We start from the raw sequence: 17,259 nt of genomic DNA, 5'->3' as shown, positions 1-17,259 counted from the left end.
TGTTTTTGTTCACGAGAACCACTCACACCCAGTTTCATCGCCCTTAAACAAAGTGTATTTGAGACTGAGTTCTGTTAAACCAGTATAGGGAGGGGCCCTTAAATCCAGCTGAACCTGTATGTGAATTAGAGCACAGGTCAAAGACACGTTAAGACAAATTGATGCTAGAATCCTGTTGTTGTTGTTGTTGTCAGGTTGCAGAGAAATACCAAATGTTTTGATTTTCAGCAGTTCTGAGCTGGTCAGAAACAACATTGTTTTCTTAAAATAATACACTCATCTTTACAAATTATTGTGTTTATTTCGCTTCATATATGTGTTTTTTTCTTCTTCTTTCATTTGAAACATCATGACTTGAAACATCAATGGCAATGGCTATAATGTGGTACAAGACACAGAAAAAGAGAAAAAAGTAAACCAAACATACCACAGGACCGTGACGATGCACATTCTTGTAAACATCAAAGAAAAGGATGCAAATATACTCCAGCGAAACTCAATAGGAACATGGTAGGAAAACAAACATGCCAAAAAAATGATCATCCCATCTCCTAACGATACGACACAAACAATCGAGTCAATAAATCACCAAGAAACACACCAACATCCCGAGCGTTTAGGGTGAAACTGTTGCAATGATGCCGTCAAACATAGAAATGGCCAGTTTAAGGTACGACAGTGAAGGAAGGGGCTGAATAGGTTCAACATCATCCCAAAACAAAGGCTCTGCCATCACATGGAGCCACATGTGATGTCAGTTCATAGTAGGTTTAGGATGTGTTTTCAAATTAAAAAAAAATAATAACAATAAATCATGTTGGCATATTCACAGAGCTGGAGTCAAATAATATCATAATATTATGAAAGGACACAAATGCAACGGTGGAAATGTTGATTAACTAGTGCGAGAGAATATAGTGAAGATGTATTATCCACTTTTTACCCGCCACACGGGACATTTGGATTTAAGGAATTTCTTCCTTTTTTTTCTTAATCAATCTCCTACGCGAAATAAAAGACACAAACGGACATTTCAGTTTACAATTCGACGTGAAACCCATGCTTCCGAACAAGGATGAATATGTTCTGATGGGAACCGAGAGACAAGACTCGATGACAAGGCCATATTTCAAACAGATCGCTACACTTTCCAGCAAGTATAAAAAAATAATCTTTCCATTCCTGCATCCTGAATCAAAAGAAGCCACTTCTGAAGCTGTGAGTTTACATTCTTTTTGCATTCGTGCATCACCAGTGAGCCGCTGCCCCCTGCAGGTAGGACCCAGCGTGGATGGGCTGCTCTGCAACACGTGCCTGACGTCCACCTGTGGGTCTAAAGTGCATCGTGTGCCATTCGTTTCTCCTTTAGTCGTTCTCGGGGGTCATCGGAGGCTTGTCTCTCAGCTCCTGTCATCAGTGAACACATCAGTGGATGGAAGTGAAAGAAGGAACGAGGGGGGGGCTGCCTAATCCTGACCGGATCTTCTCCTTCTCCTTCACCTGTGCAACGCTGAGGCACTCTGAGGGTCATGGCTGTCTTTGGCAGTGCCTCTGTGAGTTACTGCCAGGCGGGGACAGGTCCGAGGAGCTCCTCTACATGGCATTCGGGTGCAACGCGTCTTTATCAGCCTGATGCGTTTAAGAAAATCTCCCTTTTATATCTGTGAGGTGAAATCAAGTTTCCCAGAGCTGCTGCTGCTGCACAACTAAGCAACAATAACTTGATTTGCTCTTTGGAGAATAAAGAAACGGCTCTCATGAGTAATTTAACTGCAGTAATTTACCTTGTATATATACTGTATATATAAGAGAACCCATCAGCTTCTCCAAGCAGCAAAAACAAACCTGTAATTAATCTAGCACCTTTGTGATTTATAAAAATTACACATCTTCCTGTCTGTGTGTGACTGAGACAGCGTGTTACCCAGAGCCTCACAGAAGCACTTATTGCTGCAACACATGCAAAGAGCGTGCGTAATAAGCACTGAGACCCCGCCTCGTCCATGTCGTATCGGAGGGGAGTTTACAGACACCTGTGATCGTACTGCAGAAAAATACAGCATGAAAATGCAAAGGGAGATTACACATTACAGTACAGAGGAGGATTACACGCGTAAAGCTGAGCAGACAGACACAGGCTACGAGTACAGATTGTCTTCCTGCAGGTGTAAATCAGTGAAAAGTTAACATGTCACCAGCACTGCTTCTGGCATCATGCAGTGCAGCTTATACTATGCAGTGTTTTCTACTGTTAAAAAAAATACCAGCAAACTAAATGGTTTAGTCTTGTTTAAAAATACTGCTGTTTCTTGATTCTTATACAGTTAATGCCCTCAAGGTGAGACCGGGACACACAATTAACCTGCAGCGGCTCACGTAAAAGCACAATAACATCAAGTTGTTGTTTGTTTTTTTTAAACTACAGATACTCTTAAATGTGCGTCCTGCTCGTCTCTTCTTTGCAACTTCGTTTTCTTCTTTACTGGTAGAAGTTAAAGTAGTATTATCGAGATAATAAATTGAAAGAACCAAGCAAAAGATGAAACTCTCTGGGGAGAATTAAGAGGTCCACTGGTGCTTTTTACCTCCTGTTAGTCTGTTTTCTCTTCCACATGTGTCTGCGTGTGTGTGTGTGTGTCTGCTTGTGTGTGTCTGTGTCATGTTTCTCACAGTGTGTAGTATCAGAGAGGGTGGAAGTGAGTGTCACAGTGGTGTGTAGTCATATTTAACCACAAAGGTTTGCCAGTGGATGTGGGAATGTGGAGCTCGTTGTGGGTGTCTGGATGCAGATGAGGGCAGGGTGAAGGAACTTCAAGTGTCACTCGTCTCCATTCCTGCACCCTCTGCAGAGTAGCCTGGACGCTCTGGAGGCTTGTTTTCTTTCAACTTCACCTGCCACTCAGGGTCTAAACGAAGGCCTCCGACTTGCTGTCGTTGATCTTCACGTAGATCTTGGGATCCTCGTCCTGTTCATCTCGGATGCGCTGGAGGCGGCGGCTGTGGCACAGCAGGTAGAGGGGCAGACAGAATCCCATCATGCTCAGCGCCAGCAGACCCACGTTCACCTGAAGGACGCATCGCTGTCAGTCTGGTATAGACGTTGGATTTAAAATTCGATCATCTACACTGATAGCTCACCCATAGGGGGTCTCCATTCAGGGGTCCCACCATGGCCATGAATAGGGGTTGTTGGAGCAGGGCGAACAGGGCACTGATGAGGGACTGCATGCCGGTCAGGCTCCCAAACTGGGACGACGGATACCTGTGTGGGAGAAACAACGTTCTTCACAGTGCTCCATAGTTAATGACAACACTAGATTCTTGTTAGAGCTCCCTCTGCACAATGCAGGGAAATGAACTGAAGAAACTCTGACGTCTATATCGCACTTACACAGCAGCATAGAGGCCTCCGACTGCAGAGTGGATGAATCCTCTGACGATAGTGTGCAGAATAAAGGAAAGGATCTAAAGAAAAGGGATTACAAAATCGTACATCTGTAGCAGGAAACGTGACACAACAAGGAGAAAATCAGATTTCATTTTTCCAGCGTAGGACGGATCAAAACAACATGTAATTACTCATGTTTCCAGCAGGCGCCACTAGAGTACAAGAAAATCCGTCCACTCTCAGAACATAATGTACAGTTTTCCCTGTCTGCAGAGCACACACCTGAAGGGGCAGATTAGGGACGATGCACGTCACTCCGAAGCCAACCAGCAGCAGGTTTGTGAAGATGAAGGCTCTGGTGGCGTTGACGATCTTCTGGATCTGTTTGCCCGGGCGGCGGGGCTGGCCTGGCTCCCTGCAGAAGAACAGAGCACAATGATCAGGTTTTGCTCCTTCCTTCCGTCCTGTAGCGTAAATTCACATTTTAGCCGTCACCTCTTGACGCTTTTGTCGTTCTCGTCCTCGCACTCCTTAAGCCTCCAGTCCATGACGTAACCAATCACGGGAGAGGTGACCAGACACAGCAGTTGGAGAACGCCAAAGATGGAAGTGTAGACGCTTACTGGGACACAGACAACAGTGCCGAGTTATCCTGATGTCGTATTTTAGAGCCGTACTGTATATAAACGGATGGATTTATTGCATATTTTGATATTAAACATTACAGGATGCACTGCACTTGTAAGTTTTCAGCAGTTAAGCAGTTTTCGGTTTGCATTTATAGTTTATTTTTTAATTGCACATGCGCCCTTGTTTAGATTTAGACTTGCTCGGGCACCATAGACGCCTGTTTGCACTGTCAAGGCCTAAGCGGGTCAGGTGACCTTTTAAAGTTTAACCTGAAGTCTCTTACCCACTTGCATCTTTTCCACTGCGACAGCAGCATGACGAAAACAATAAAGAGCAAGAAAAGGAAAGACAGAGGTGTGTCAACAAGAAGAAAGCAAAGCAGAAATGATCTACGGCAGCACAAGAGAGCAAGAGCGGGAAACCACACAGACGTGCTCTTTAACGCAGCAGCCACGGTTTCTCATTGGCCCGTATGAGAAGCAGCCCTACCGGTGCTGAGGTCTCCCTCTGTCAGGGACTCCAGGATGGTGTTCATGGCTCCCATGTAGAAGATGAGGCGAAGCTGGGTCACGCACATGGTGATGAGGCTCAACAAGAAAATGGGACTAAAGATGCTCTTCATGAAGGACTGAGCTGCAGAGGGAATAGAAAAAGAGTGGAGCTTTGATTATTTTCCGGATTATGGCGGCTTTAACTTGTTTGAAAGACGCCATATGCTGCATGTGCAGACATATTTGTCAGTTTAATCCTTTTTTTTTTTCCCCACAAACTTAACGCCACCAAACTGTTCCAGAACTTTCTGTCGCTTTTCAGTCTCCAAACTTTGGAAAACCTCTCCATCTAACCAAGTTAAGTCCACTGTTGAGATGGAGAGACAAAATATCCGCGCTCTCCTCTGGGTGCCATGGTAACGTTCCTGGAACCGCATAAAAAGCTAGATGTACTGAAGGGCTTCAGAGGAAGTTAATCATTCATCCAAGCAGTCAATCTCAATGGAAATTGGACGCAAGTGCCCATATGGTGAAGCGCTGGACAAACCAATTAAATGTCAGCGCACAGATGGAGGCAATGAGTTTATTACCCACAACAACAACAAGGGACATCTTCAGCACCAGGTCCAACGTATGTTTTATAATCACGTTTTACTATCAGTTTTACACAAAATGTTTTATTGGCACTTTCTTCCCGTAGAGGAATGTGCATTAGCTAACAAAAAACAAAACATTCTGGTGGATATAAGGCACCGACGGGACAAAACATCGCACATCCAGTGCTGGGAAAAGGTTTTGGAACAGGATTAGAGCTCTACCCTGTGCTGTGAATGCTCATTTGATGATGTAAAGGTTTATTTAGTTTTTGTTTAATACAGCCACACCTTTTGAAATGCAAAAAGAATTTTCCCCAAAAAGTTCAGAATAACATTTAAGATGTAAAATATGTAAAACGTGTAAAGTTTTCAGGGTGTCCGAAAACCTTTTTCCACCACTGTAGGTTTTCAACAGTAAATGATTTCCCCTTTTCACCCCCAGTTTGATTCCAGCATCAATTTTGAGGCTTAGCTAAATTTTAAATTAGCATGATTACACACAGCCTGTCACACAGCTGTGTGAGCTGTGTGTGCACCCTTATACTAATATCATATTTGAGTAATGAGAGTAATGTTTGTGTGTTTGGGGCCTATTAAAGCTCCCGAATAATCGTCAAGCTGTTATAAATCCAGCTGTGCGTGTGTGTCTGTGCGTACTCTCTGATTCTTGGCCTTTAAACCACAACAGTACTGCTCCAGGACTCCCTGCCTGCTGGGTGGCTTGACCAAGAATGCAGTTTGGACCAATTCCACGGTCCTTTTGGTTTCAAAGAACAACGATTTCCCGCTGTTGGGAGTCCCTGACCCCGGGGTAAAAGTGTTGGGAGGACACGGGACGGCTTCTATGTGTTGAGTCTATTTGTAGGGCAGATGTAAAGGTGCATTTAAGGAACCGCAGGGATGGACGGGGGGGGGGTTATGACTAATTAATGTGTGCAGATGTAGCTCAGGTAAACGTTGAGCACAGCTGGAGCTGATTGGATTCAGTAACTTTAATTGAAGCAATTTTCTTTGAATTCCTCTGGAGAGCCGGCGCCTCGTACTTACTCTCGTCTTTGCTGTTGCACTTCACCTCCAGGTCGGCGGTGGACAGGCACAGGTTGCTGGCCTCCTGCGTGGCCAGATCTTTGGGAGGCTGTTGCTGCTTTATGGAGTTGCCGACGCTGAGGCGGCGGCCCACGGTGGTCACCTGTCGGTAAAACTGCTTCCCCGTAATCTTGTGGTCAAAGCCCAGCCAGCTGAACTTTATCTTCACCCTGACGCGTCAGAAAAAAGAAAGCTAAGCATAAAATGTAGAACACAGAAGTCCAGTCAGCGATGAGGGGAAAAGGGGAAGGAAAGGCTGGATCCACTTTATTCCGCTTAAAGCCTAAAGAGCACCTGGATCTGTGGTATTTCCTGTCTATTGAGCTGCTTTGACCTCCACGCCTTACGCAGGGATTTTAGTGCAGCATGCATGGTACTACTGCGCAGCAATGACAGCTGGAGGCTACAAATACGTCCCCTGTGTGTTAAAAAGAGAGGGTGCATTCGACATACGTGTAATCCATGTCCTCCGGGGTGGGGAAGGGCTCCAGAGGCCAGTTGATGAAGCAGTTGAGGAAGACGAGGCAGGCGCAGCCAGCCCAGACCATCAGGATAGTGATGAAGGTGGTGCCCAGATCGTAGATCACCTACAGGCAGGCGCGCGTCTTCAATCAATAGTTCATTACAGCGCGTAACAGCAGCGGCGCTGGAACGTTACCTTGATGCCAGGGAAAGTGACGGCCGAGGAGGCGTAGGAGCCGATCATCAGGGCAATGAAGGTCGACCTCAGGTCTCCAAACATGTTGGGGAGCTGCGAGAAGAGCAGAAACAGCGAATTACGCTCCCGCCGATGTCGCTGTGGGGATTGAACAAGCAGGTTTTTGTCCCCCACCTGAGCGACGGGTCCACAAACTTTATTTTAGCTTGCTGATAACAAAAACACGCAGAGAATTCCCGTCGGCTCCCTCTCCACTCGTTTATCCCGCCGCCGCGCTCACTGCAGGGGTGCAGCTCATTAGGCAGCTGCTTGGACCCTCTCACCCCAGACGGACGTCGCTCCACACACAATTGGACCAAAGGTGAACCTCAGCTAAGGAAATCGCCATGCTAAGACATGCGGAATAACACAATGATCAAACTGCAGCGTTCCTGATGAGCCGGGGGTGCAGGGATGCACCCAAACCTCATACTTGCATGTGTTTAATTGTTTCTCAACTTAAGGGACAAAAGAGGAATTAATAAATGAAGGGAATTTTACGCAGGACGTCAGACTGAGTGACATCATGGAGGGTCAGATTAGTCACCTTTGGTCCAGACTGTGGAAAACAGAAGACTAAAACTCCGGCTTCAGCAGATTTGCTGACACAACTCAAAGCCCTGATGTCGAGTCAGTTTTCCTGCTTCCTCCTGCTCATCGAGTCATCGAGTGCAATTATGAGAACATTTGAGGCAAAAAGGGAATCATGTGAGTGACCGAACAGCACAGCGGGAGAAACGCCCGCGTGTGCAGCATCATGTCCTGACAAGTACAGCAAAACACCTGTTTTTCTGCTGATACCCAACGCGATAAAGAGCCGTAGTTCACAAGTGTGACTCACACGTCAGCTGACTGCGACACCACTTCCCAAAAAAAAACACAAAGTCACAAACCAGTTTGTTGGGATTAAGCTGATACGGGGTGTTTTTCCAGAGCCTGATTTAAAAACGCATCAGTCAGACAGACTGTTGAGTGACTGACACGGAACACTGGACACGCCGTCAGTGCCTCAGCACTGCAAACAGACTTTTACCTCAGTGAGCTTTTGGTCTGAAGGTGTGTCACAAAAACAGGTCGCAAGGACTTTCAAAGTCTTTGGTATCATCACATGACAACTTGACCATATGCTAAAGCTATTATTAGCATGCCATAGCCACGACGAAACCCTGCATTTATCTTAAATTTCATCAACCACCTGAGGCTGATTCAAGCGATAAACAAAGTGCACGACGCAGAATGAGAGGTGAAAAGGTTTGAATCGGCTGTATCATAGAATTTTACACTTCATGATAATTGTGAGGAAACACCCATATAAAATTAAATTTGCGGCCGAATATAATATCGATTTCCTCCGCTAAGTTTTGTTATAGCACCATAGTCACAGTGAGCGAGTTCACACACACACACACACACACACACACACACACACACACACACACACACACGCACACACACACCTACACACACACACACACACACATCTACACACACACACCTACACACACACAGTAAACAGGATCAGTGTTCATGGCCTATTTCCATTTTCGGAGCAGTGAGCCAGAGACGAGAGATCGGAGTTCTGATAGCAGGGATCGGTTAGAGGCAGATGCTGGACCTTTTTTTTCTGGACGCAGGTTAATCAGGTGGACGTGCGCATTTGGGGGGTTTGTTTGAACAGTCTCCAGGTAACTGAGTGTTCTTATACAATCTCCCCTGTTTTTGGTGAGTCAGGAGCAACCGAACAAGCGGAACAAAGACGGCGGCCGCTTCCTACTGAGATTCTTATTTGTTAGATGTCCTTCTGCCCGGCATCAACATTCCGAGTGCTGCCACCTCTGCCAAACTGTCACAGAGGGAAGTGGAGTACCTTTATGTGTTGTTTTCTTTTAAATTTGGCAATAAAAGCAAAGGGTCTTCACAAGGGTGAGCCCCATAAACTCCATCCAATAGCAGCGGTCCCACAAGCTTTGCTAGTTTGTTATTCAGGGTATCAGACTCCTGCAGGTCAGGGGACAGTTTAGAGCTCCAGCTTTTATCTTTCCTGCAGGTGCACGTCAGGAAAGGAAAATTATGCAGACGCAGTCAAAGATTTTGATGAAAGATCGTGAAACAGAAGCACATCCGCAGCGGTTCACAGTTTTGCTTCTGTTCGCTGAAACTTCCAGTTTAGCACAACGCTGTGTTGAGTGATGACGAAGTGAGCGTGCCGTCGGCCGCTCTGCCAGAGAAGAGGAAACCAAAGTGAGGCGTTTAGAAGGAAAGGACAGAGAAATGAAAGGAGGAACAAAGTGTGCTGTACAGAGTGGGAAACCAGCTCTGACCGGTACGGTGCTGACAGAGGATAACATCCATCATAAAGAGCAGAGGAGTGGGGCCCTAACATTAGCAAACAGCCGGCTGCATACCTACATCGCCCTGATGTCAACATTTGCTAGTTCCTCAAACAGGCAGGGTGCAGGGCGGCGCTGGATAAGCGGGTCGCATGTGTCATGCTGGCATTCGAAAAGAAGCAAATTTTGGTTCTGGAACAGGCGGAGTGGTTTCTGAGGGTGTTTCAAGACCCCCCGCTGAGCCTGGACAGAATTCACAGGAGTCTCCACCACAAAATAAACTTGGTAAACCACCTGGAACGAAAACCGTCACAGGAGAAGCAGCCCCCGCCGTCTGACATGTCTGTCTGATCACGTGCAGTAAACAAGGGTGTACTTCCTCCCCCCCTCCCACATTCTCACTGTTTTCACCAAGCAAAAAACCTCTTTGCTGCCACTCGGTCACCCAAAACAGCTGAATAAAAGTGGAAAAATTAGTCAATAAGGTCCTGATTTAAAGTTTACTTGAGGGGTGTTTTTATGCAATAAATGTGTCCCTGACAGGAACGTGTTTGTTTCTGCTTCATGGATGTTTCCCTCTGGAACAAGATGTGCAGAATGTCTGGATTTATCAGCCGAAACCATCAAAGTGATGCGATTATGGCCCCGTTTTACTGAAGGGGGGAAAGAGAGGAAAAAAGGACGTTAACAGCGGAGAGACCCGGACTAAAATTAGACGAGGGCAACAGACAGAAGTTCTGCTGGCGTGCAGCCAGGACCCGGAGGGGGCTGCAGCACAAGGACCAAGAGAAGGAGCTCCAAGAAAAGAGGTCTGTTTGGAACGGTTCTTAAAAAACGGTGTAAAGATGAACTGTAAGATAAAACCGACGGGGTGAGGAAAAGAGAAAGCAAGTAAACTGGCCTCCCCCTTAATTCCTTGACTCAGCTCCTTGTTTGTCATATCTGGTACAGCATGTGCTCGGTGTTGAAAGGAGAGAGTGAAAAACAAGAACGGGGAGGTGGGGGGGGGGCGTTAGGCTTATCAGAAGTGGCAACAAAGAAATGCAAACGTCCCTTTTTTTTGAGTGAGTTCATGACAAACATGTGGGCGCAGCAGCCTCAAAAATGCAAAGGAGAAGAAAGACAGTTGTGCAACACCGTCATCAAGCATCAAACCAGGAGAAAAACTCCAAACAATGGTTCTTCTTTTTACTCTCTGAGGGATCCCCCCCCCCCCACCACACCCTTAAAATGGTACCATAAGACCAATGTTTGCCCACCTCTGGAGCCACTCCAGCCGGGTACATAGGTTAAAAGCCCCCCCCCCAGATTGCACACAACAGTTGACAGACGTAATGTGACTGTTTTTACAGTCTGCAGGTGTGGTTGTTCGAACGAGCAGCTGAAACCAGAGAAGACAAAAACAGCCAGAAAGAGAAGTCAGGGGAGGGGCGCTGAAACCAGCAGCAACAGGCAGAACAGTGTGTGTGTGTGTGTGTGTGTGTCAGGGTCCCTGTAGCCACTCTTGGAAACAGCAAGCCATGGGTGGAGACACGCACACAGAAGGAAAAAAACACACACATTTCCTCTGCTGCTGTTTCCTGTCTCCTCAGCCCGTCTCCGCTCTCAGAGCCTCTCTTGCTAGAATCGACGGACTCTTCGGGCCATAAATGACACCGTTTAAAGTACGGAGGCTCCCCTCGGTGCTTATTCCATTTTTTACAGAGCTGGATGCATCTGAAATAGTAATGAGGAGAGGGAGCAGCGGTGCAGAGTTCTGGCCCCCCTCACGTGGCGTCCCCTGTGATGCCGTGCTGATGACATCATCCGGACCACGGGTGCTTCCTTATCTACTCTGTTGATCTCTCCTCTCACCATCGCTTCTCATCTTTCTCCATCTTGTCACACCGTCTCTAACTCCCCGACACAATCGTGTCCTGTGCTCTGTCTCACTTTGCTCCCGTCCCCCACGCATTTTAATTTGAACACTTTTGTCTCTCCTGGTTTACTTTAACGGGAATTCTACTAAATTAATGATGATGAATCATTCAAAGAAATAACCTCATGGTTCCAATACCTCCCACAATGTTCTAAGATTCCTGGCTATAGCTGAAAATACCTAAATATACCAAATGGAAATTAAACTGTTTACAACAGAATCAAATATATTTCAAAATCTGCTATCAACCATCTAAGACTGATGCTAAGCTAATGCTAACAACTTGCATTCTTGCTCGTCAGATTTTCCTGCCAAATCTCTCATTCTAGGGTATCTGATCTCAGTCCTGAACCTTGGAGCCGGGCACTTTTTTCTAAAATCCAGTGGAGCGCTGAAATCTGAAAACAAACATTAGGACTGTTCATACTTACTGTCAGAGACGTGAAGGTCATGCACATGCCTCCAAAACCGTTCATCGCCAAAGCAAAGAAGATCAGGATGGACAGATCTGAAGGACAAAATCTCAATTAATTGGTGCGGAGAGATCCGTGCGCTGAACCAGTCGATCGAATTCTCCTTCTCGATACGTGATTCTAGCGTAGCGGAGTGAGGACGCTTACTGTTGGGGTCACTGGCACCGTAGGCGATGAGGAGGCAGGAGAAGGCGAAGCAGGCACTGGGGAGACAGAGCACTGAGGTGAGGAAGGCAGGTCCACCATCATCACCGATCAGCACCAGGGATTTCCTCTTACCTGCCCAGGAGGCGGAGCTTCCGCGGGCCGTATTTATCCATGACGATGCCCATGGGCAGGGTGATGGCAGACAGCAGGAAGGAACCCACGGTGAAGGCCAGGTTCAGCATCTCGTCCTGGTCCTTACAGATGGGCCAGTTGTTCATCTCCAAGTACTCCTCGGCGTCGACTTCGGAGGCGTTCGAGGCGTTGAGGCCGGAAGAGTTCGCTGAATGGCGGCAAAGAGACCGTTTGAGGACCTCGGTCAAGGGCGACACTTGCCAACACTCGATACTTCTCAAAAACAAGTCGTTATTCACTTTATTAAATACCCACATTCATCAAAGCTTTAGACTGGGGCACGGGGTCGTGATCATTTAATTAACGCCCACGACCGAGCTGCCGACCTTGCCTCGTTCAAGGTCAAGTAAACAAGCCGCCGGAAAAAATAAGAGCTCAAGCCAGTCGTCACCAGACTCCGGTTTAGGGTGCAGGGGAATTCTCCGTACCAGTGTTGAATCATTGGTAAACAGTGCACTGGGTTCACGTGGACTATTTTGGTCGCTCCGCTTTAGTTCCAGGGAGTGAAACTCTCCCGGTCCTGACAGGCACGAGGCGAAGAGGAGCGCTCGCGTGGGGGAGGGGGGGGGGGGCACACGGCTCGCCGCTCACCTTGACTTGTTTTGTAAAGACGATGACAGACGCAACAGTCAGCAACATGTTTGACGTCTGGGCGAGCGGCTAAAACCTGAGTCATCGGAGCGTTTTGGTTTCATCAACAGCTCCAGTCTGCAGCTTCCCAGAAATCAGCTGTTGCACCATCTTCTCTTAGAGAATTTGGCTGAGAAGGAGGAGGGAATAGAGGGCTGCTGACACAACACCTTGAACTCTGGGAAGAATTTGAAAAACAACAGGAAGCGGGAATGCTAATGCATCCCGGTGAAGAACGCATCTGTATGTGGGTCAAAGGTGGCGTGGGACGGAGGCTGTAACCATGACAGTGCAGGATTTCCTCCACGGCGGCTTCATCTGGTTAATAGATGCTAAAATGCTAAAGCTAAAAATGAGGCTTGCCCAGGATCCCCGGGGGCCCGGGTGGCGTTTGGAGTGCGCTGGAACAGCGACTGTTGAACTCAAACAAGGCTGCGGCGTCTGTCCGCTTCAGCAGACGACTAATCGAATGACCGCAGCGAACCCGAGTCAATAAAGGAAGAGCCCTGACCACACACACGCACACACACACACCCACACACACACACACACATATCTTTTTTTTTAAAGATTCCTTATGATGACTCACCAGAACCAATCAGCGCCAACACCATTTGTTGCGGCCGTGTTTTTTTTTAATACGCCTGCTCATCCAGATGATGTCAAATGGCCTCACCTACACATTCAGTAGGTTTAATGATCACCAGGGATTCTTAGCAGCCTGTTGGTTTCACAGTGGTGTCTCTGTGTGTAGGTTACACCCAGACGCCCGACACGTTCCGATATTAAACGAGAGCATGATCGCAGGGATGTTAGGAGGAATAAAACCTCCTCAGTGGTGGTATCAGTTACTCGTTATTGGACTCATTATAAGACTCCGATCCTGCTGATTACAAGCGGTTTATGTAAACACCGATCAGCTTTTAAATAATTGAAATGACTGAGTGAGCTTAGTCAAATCAGCAGGTCACACTGAAAGGGCTGTCCAGCTGTTACATTTGGGAGGCCTTTTTGGTGTTGGGGTTCTGAGCCATCACTTCTGAGAGGGGAAGATGACGCTCGTATTGGCATATTATTGAAATGAGATTTTTCTTTGACAATGACGGGGTCTCCGATGGGGTCTGGTGATTTGTTTGAGAGGGATGAAAACACTGAAAGGCTTCTTATCCAAAATGAATCACGTGAGCCTTTCATCACTCCTCCATTGTAAGGAATAAAGAGATGCACACAGACACAATCAAGGGATGAAAGGGACAGTCAGAAAACCATGATAATCACCGTGGAGAAGGGACAGATGCATAACTGAACAATTCATGGTCGCTCGTTCCTGCTGTCACTCGCATGTTGAATTTTTCCCTTGAGGAAATCCAACTGTTGGATCAATTGTTGGGTGTGTTTGTTAATATGCAAGCAGCCTGTCCTCAGACGTCACACTTAAGAGCACAGAGGCCATAAACTGCCAATAATTTATCACAGCCCTGCAGGGAAAACCATCTCTGGGTGTATCAAACAAGAGCTTCTTATCTTATTTACTTCCTGTTTGAATTGATTAAATCAAGGCCATATGTTGCGGATCTTTTAAAATAATATTGGAATAACATTACAAGGTAAATCTGCCCAAAATGAGCCAAACTCCATGGGTGGTGGAATCAACTCACCTGGTCCTTTACACAGGTACGAGTAGAAGCCCTCAGATTTGAGCATGATGAGCAGGGAACCCCAGCCCAGCAGCACAGCGGAGAAAAGCAGGTTTTCAATGACCGCTGTCACCGCCATCCACCAGCGGCGGGGAGAAGGCTGTGGCCAGCGTGGGCGCCATCTTTGCTGGGTCAGAATCGGCACGTTGCTGGCCTGGCTGGAGGATGAGGGGGGGCTGCTGCCTGGAGCCTGGAATTCAGCAGCAGTGAGAGAATTAGCATATTAAATTAAGATTAAAGTTCATCATGTGACCTTCCTGGGAGCATTCTGAATGTTTGGGCACCTTTGGTTTATTTAGAATAGTTGCCATTTGTTTGTCTTTGTTTATTTGCTAAGCTGCAGTTTTTAAAAAACAAACAAACAGCCCAACAAAATTCGTGTGTAACCTTTAATTAAACCCCAGTACTGTGTTAGAGTTCTGCAGGAAGATAGAAAACAGATAACAGCTGAGGCCTCAAACGTGCCCAACTCTTTATTTAAATATTTAGTAGCCCCGCCCATCAGCAGATGTGATTGGGCGGAGGGTTTCACTGGTCTTCTCCCATTGGCTGCTGGTGACATCGCTCGTGAGGCAGCTGCACGTGAGGATGAAGTTACCTTCAGACCCACGCGAAGGACCACTACTGGGGCATTTAAAGGTTAAATACGAGTTTGGAAAAAAATGTTTTTGAGAAGAGTGAATTCTGGCGTTGTACGTTTAGGCTAGACTAGAGGGATCGATTCTCAAATTTAGCAACTTTATTCATTATCTGAAGTTCATGACACGATTGCCTCATGGGCTGATGGCAAATAAATACATCAGCTGAACTGTGAGGATCTCCGAATTTTCTTCCCTGATCTGCACCGATCAGACGTGTGTGTTGTCAGAAAACACATCTGCACTTGAACGCAACAGAAGCGGTTCGGTTCTCAGGTACCTCAGTCATTGATATAATGACAGTTAATGTCTAAAAGTGTCTTAAACTGTCATAAAAAGGCTCGCATGAATGCACAACACAATCCATAACAACAATACAGAACATTTTCAAATGGGTGTTCCTTTGTTAGTTACATTATTGTGCAACATAAATGCCAGTTTATTAAAGAATATTGCTTTATTGTGCAACTTGGAACAAAGAAGTCGAGAGAAGCGGGGAACAATAAATATACTGCGGTGAATGAAAGACCTGGAACTGGTCTGAACTGGACTGAAATCATCCGCAAAATATACCCCCCCTCCAATCTGCATCAACAACCCCGCCTCCTCCTCTTCCTCCTTCTCTCACAGGGTCAAGATGGCCAAAACTAAATAACTGTATTCCGCATTTTAAATAAAAGTCCTCTCCTGACCGCTGGAGACATTTTAACGAAGGGAATTAATTTGACTTCTGTTAGGGCATAAAAGGAAAATATAAGTATTCATTCAATCTATGTAAAAAATAGAATGATAACGGACGCCTGTATTTTAAAATGCCAACGTTCGGTGCTTTTATTTTGAAATCAATGCCTTTCTTTTTCCGGAACAGAGCGGCTGATTTTCGGTGCTTTTACGCGCATCTCGACAAGAGGCGCTCAGCTGTTCGGTATCAACAGACCGCGGAATTACCGTCATGTTTCTGAAACAAAGACAGTTCATTTAGAGCGGACCGGGAAGACAAAGACTCCAGATTTAACAGCCTAGACTTTTAATCTGACGCCTCATATCTGATTTCCGTAATCTAGCGCGATTTAGAAGGAATTTTAATGATAACTTTTACGCAGTGCTGGAAACATTCCGTAGCCTACTTTGGTCATCGGGCGAACGCAATAAAACCCGCATGAAATCCTCTCACGCGTGATTTGGGTTTGAATATTATGGTATCCATAAAACACTCCAGTGATCAGAATGACTAATTCTGTAAAAACGCTTGCAAGTTAAAACAGTTGTGCAACCCGCATCCGTTTCATCTCTGCAGCCAAGTGAACAAAGAAGAAACCGCTCGGGAGGGCACGAAAAACGCACGGATCAGGCGCGATAACGGCCCCCGTCATGATGGGATGCTCATTTCTTGTGCGAACGGCAGCCAGAACATGAGACAGCTTCCCCGGGCCGGAGCATCTCCGGCGCGCAGACCTACCTGCGCCTGTGGATTTGAGGGGACGATGGTCGCCTGCGTCCTCAGTCAAAGCCGCCTCTGCAGCCCCAGATGTTCCCCGACGACAAAACACCACGGAGCGGTGGAAATCTCACACACAGGACTCTTTGCTTTCTCTGAAACGACACTTTTCCTCTCATCCCTCATTGCTACAGCTTTATAGCGGCACCCAGACGTGCACAAACAACGGTGCCACCCTATTGGCTCCCGCAGCAGATAGAGACGTCGGGAGCCAATCAGAGCGCTGTAATATTACATGTGCGTTATTTCTCAATGCAGAATTTTTCTCGGGGGACCAGTCCAAGTGTTTGAAGTTAGACTGGTGGAGACAAAAACAAACACGGGAGGACATTTAATCACGTTGCCCTCGTCTTGTCTGCATTTTTTTTTAAAAAACCGATTTGTTAAATCTTATAAGGAAATAAAATCAGGATTTATTATGTCAAACTTTTGATTTGTTTCAGTTTTTTAATGACGTCAAAGATCAGATTTTATGATAGCTTTGACAAATGACATTAAACGTCTTTATATATTGGAAGATTTATGGTTTAGAGTACACAAAGGCTGTAAAAACTTCCACCAGAGTGTATTGAGACCGTGTTCTTTAAACAATAGAGCAGAGAAAAACACTTAAAGCCTGGAGGGGCGGAAATATTCGCACCAATGGCGACATCTGGTGGCGGAACGCAGCATTTCGGTGTCATATGCATCTAATCTGGGATTTCATTAATCTGTGCACATTTATAAATGCTGCTATAACTCTATACATGTCTTTGCAAAGTATGAAGTGCTAAACATCAAGCCGCAGCCTATAATATTTTAAAATAACCACAAAAACAGTACTGTGTAAAAATCTTGACATCTTGTAA

General features: G+C 46.2%; 1 protein-coding gene across 1 annotated transcript; it reads right to left on the bottom strand.

The window, feature by feature from the left end:
* Nucleotides 1–281: 281 nt before the first annotated feature.
* On the bottom strand, nt 282–14,412 carry LOC101079523 (large neutral amino acids transporter small subunit 4-like). The gene is given in 15 exon segments (XM_029843316.1): nt 282–3,065; nt 3,139–3,262; nt 3,392–3,465; nt 3,671–3,803; nt 3,884–4,010; nt 4,302–4,319; nt 4,508–4,651; nt 6,153–6,361; nt 6,645–6,778; nt 6,850–6,942; nt 11,568–11,644; nt 11,757–11,812; nt 11,889–12,096; nt 14,237–14,366; nt 14,368–14,412. Coding segments are annotated over 15 exon segments (1,716 nt in total). The 5' UTR covers nt 14,398–14,412; the 3' UTR covers nt 282–2,906.
* Nucleotides 14,413–17,259: the final 2,847 nt, after the last annotated feature.

The sequence above is a fragment of the Takifugu rubripes genome, chromosome 11, assembly GCF_901000725.2.
Source record: "Takifugu rubripes chromosome 11, fTakRub1.2, whole genome shotgun sequence".
NCBI lineage: Eukaryota > Metazoa > Chordata > Actinopteri > Tetraodontiformes > Tetraodontidae > Takifugu > Takifugu rubripes.
This window is presented reverse-complemented; position numbering and strand designations above follow the sequence as displayed.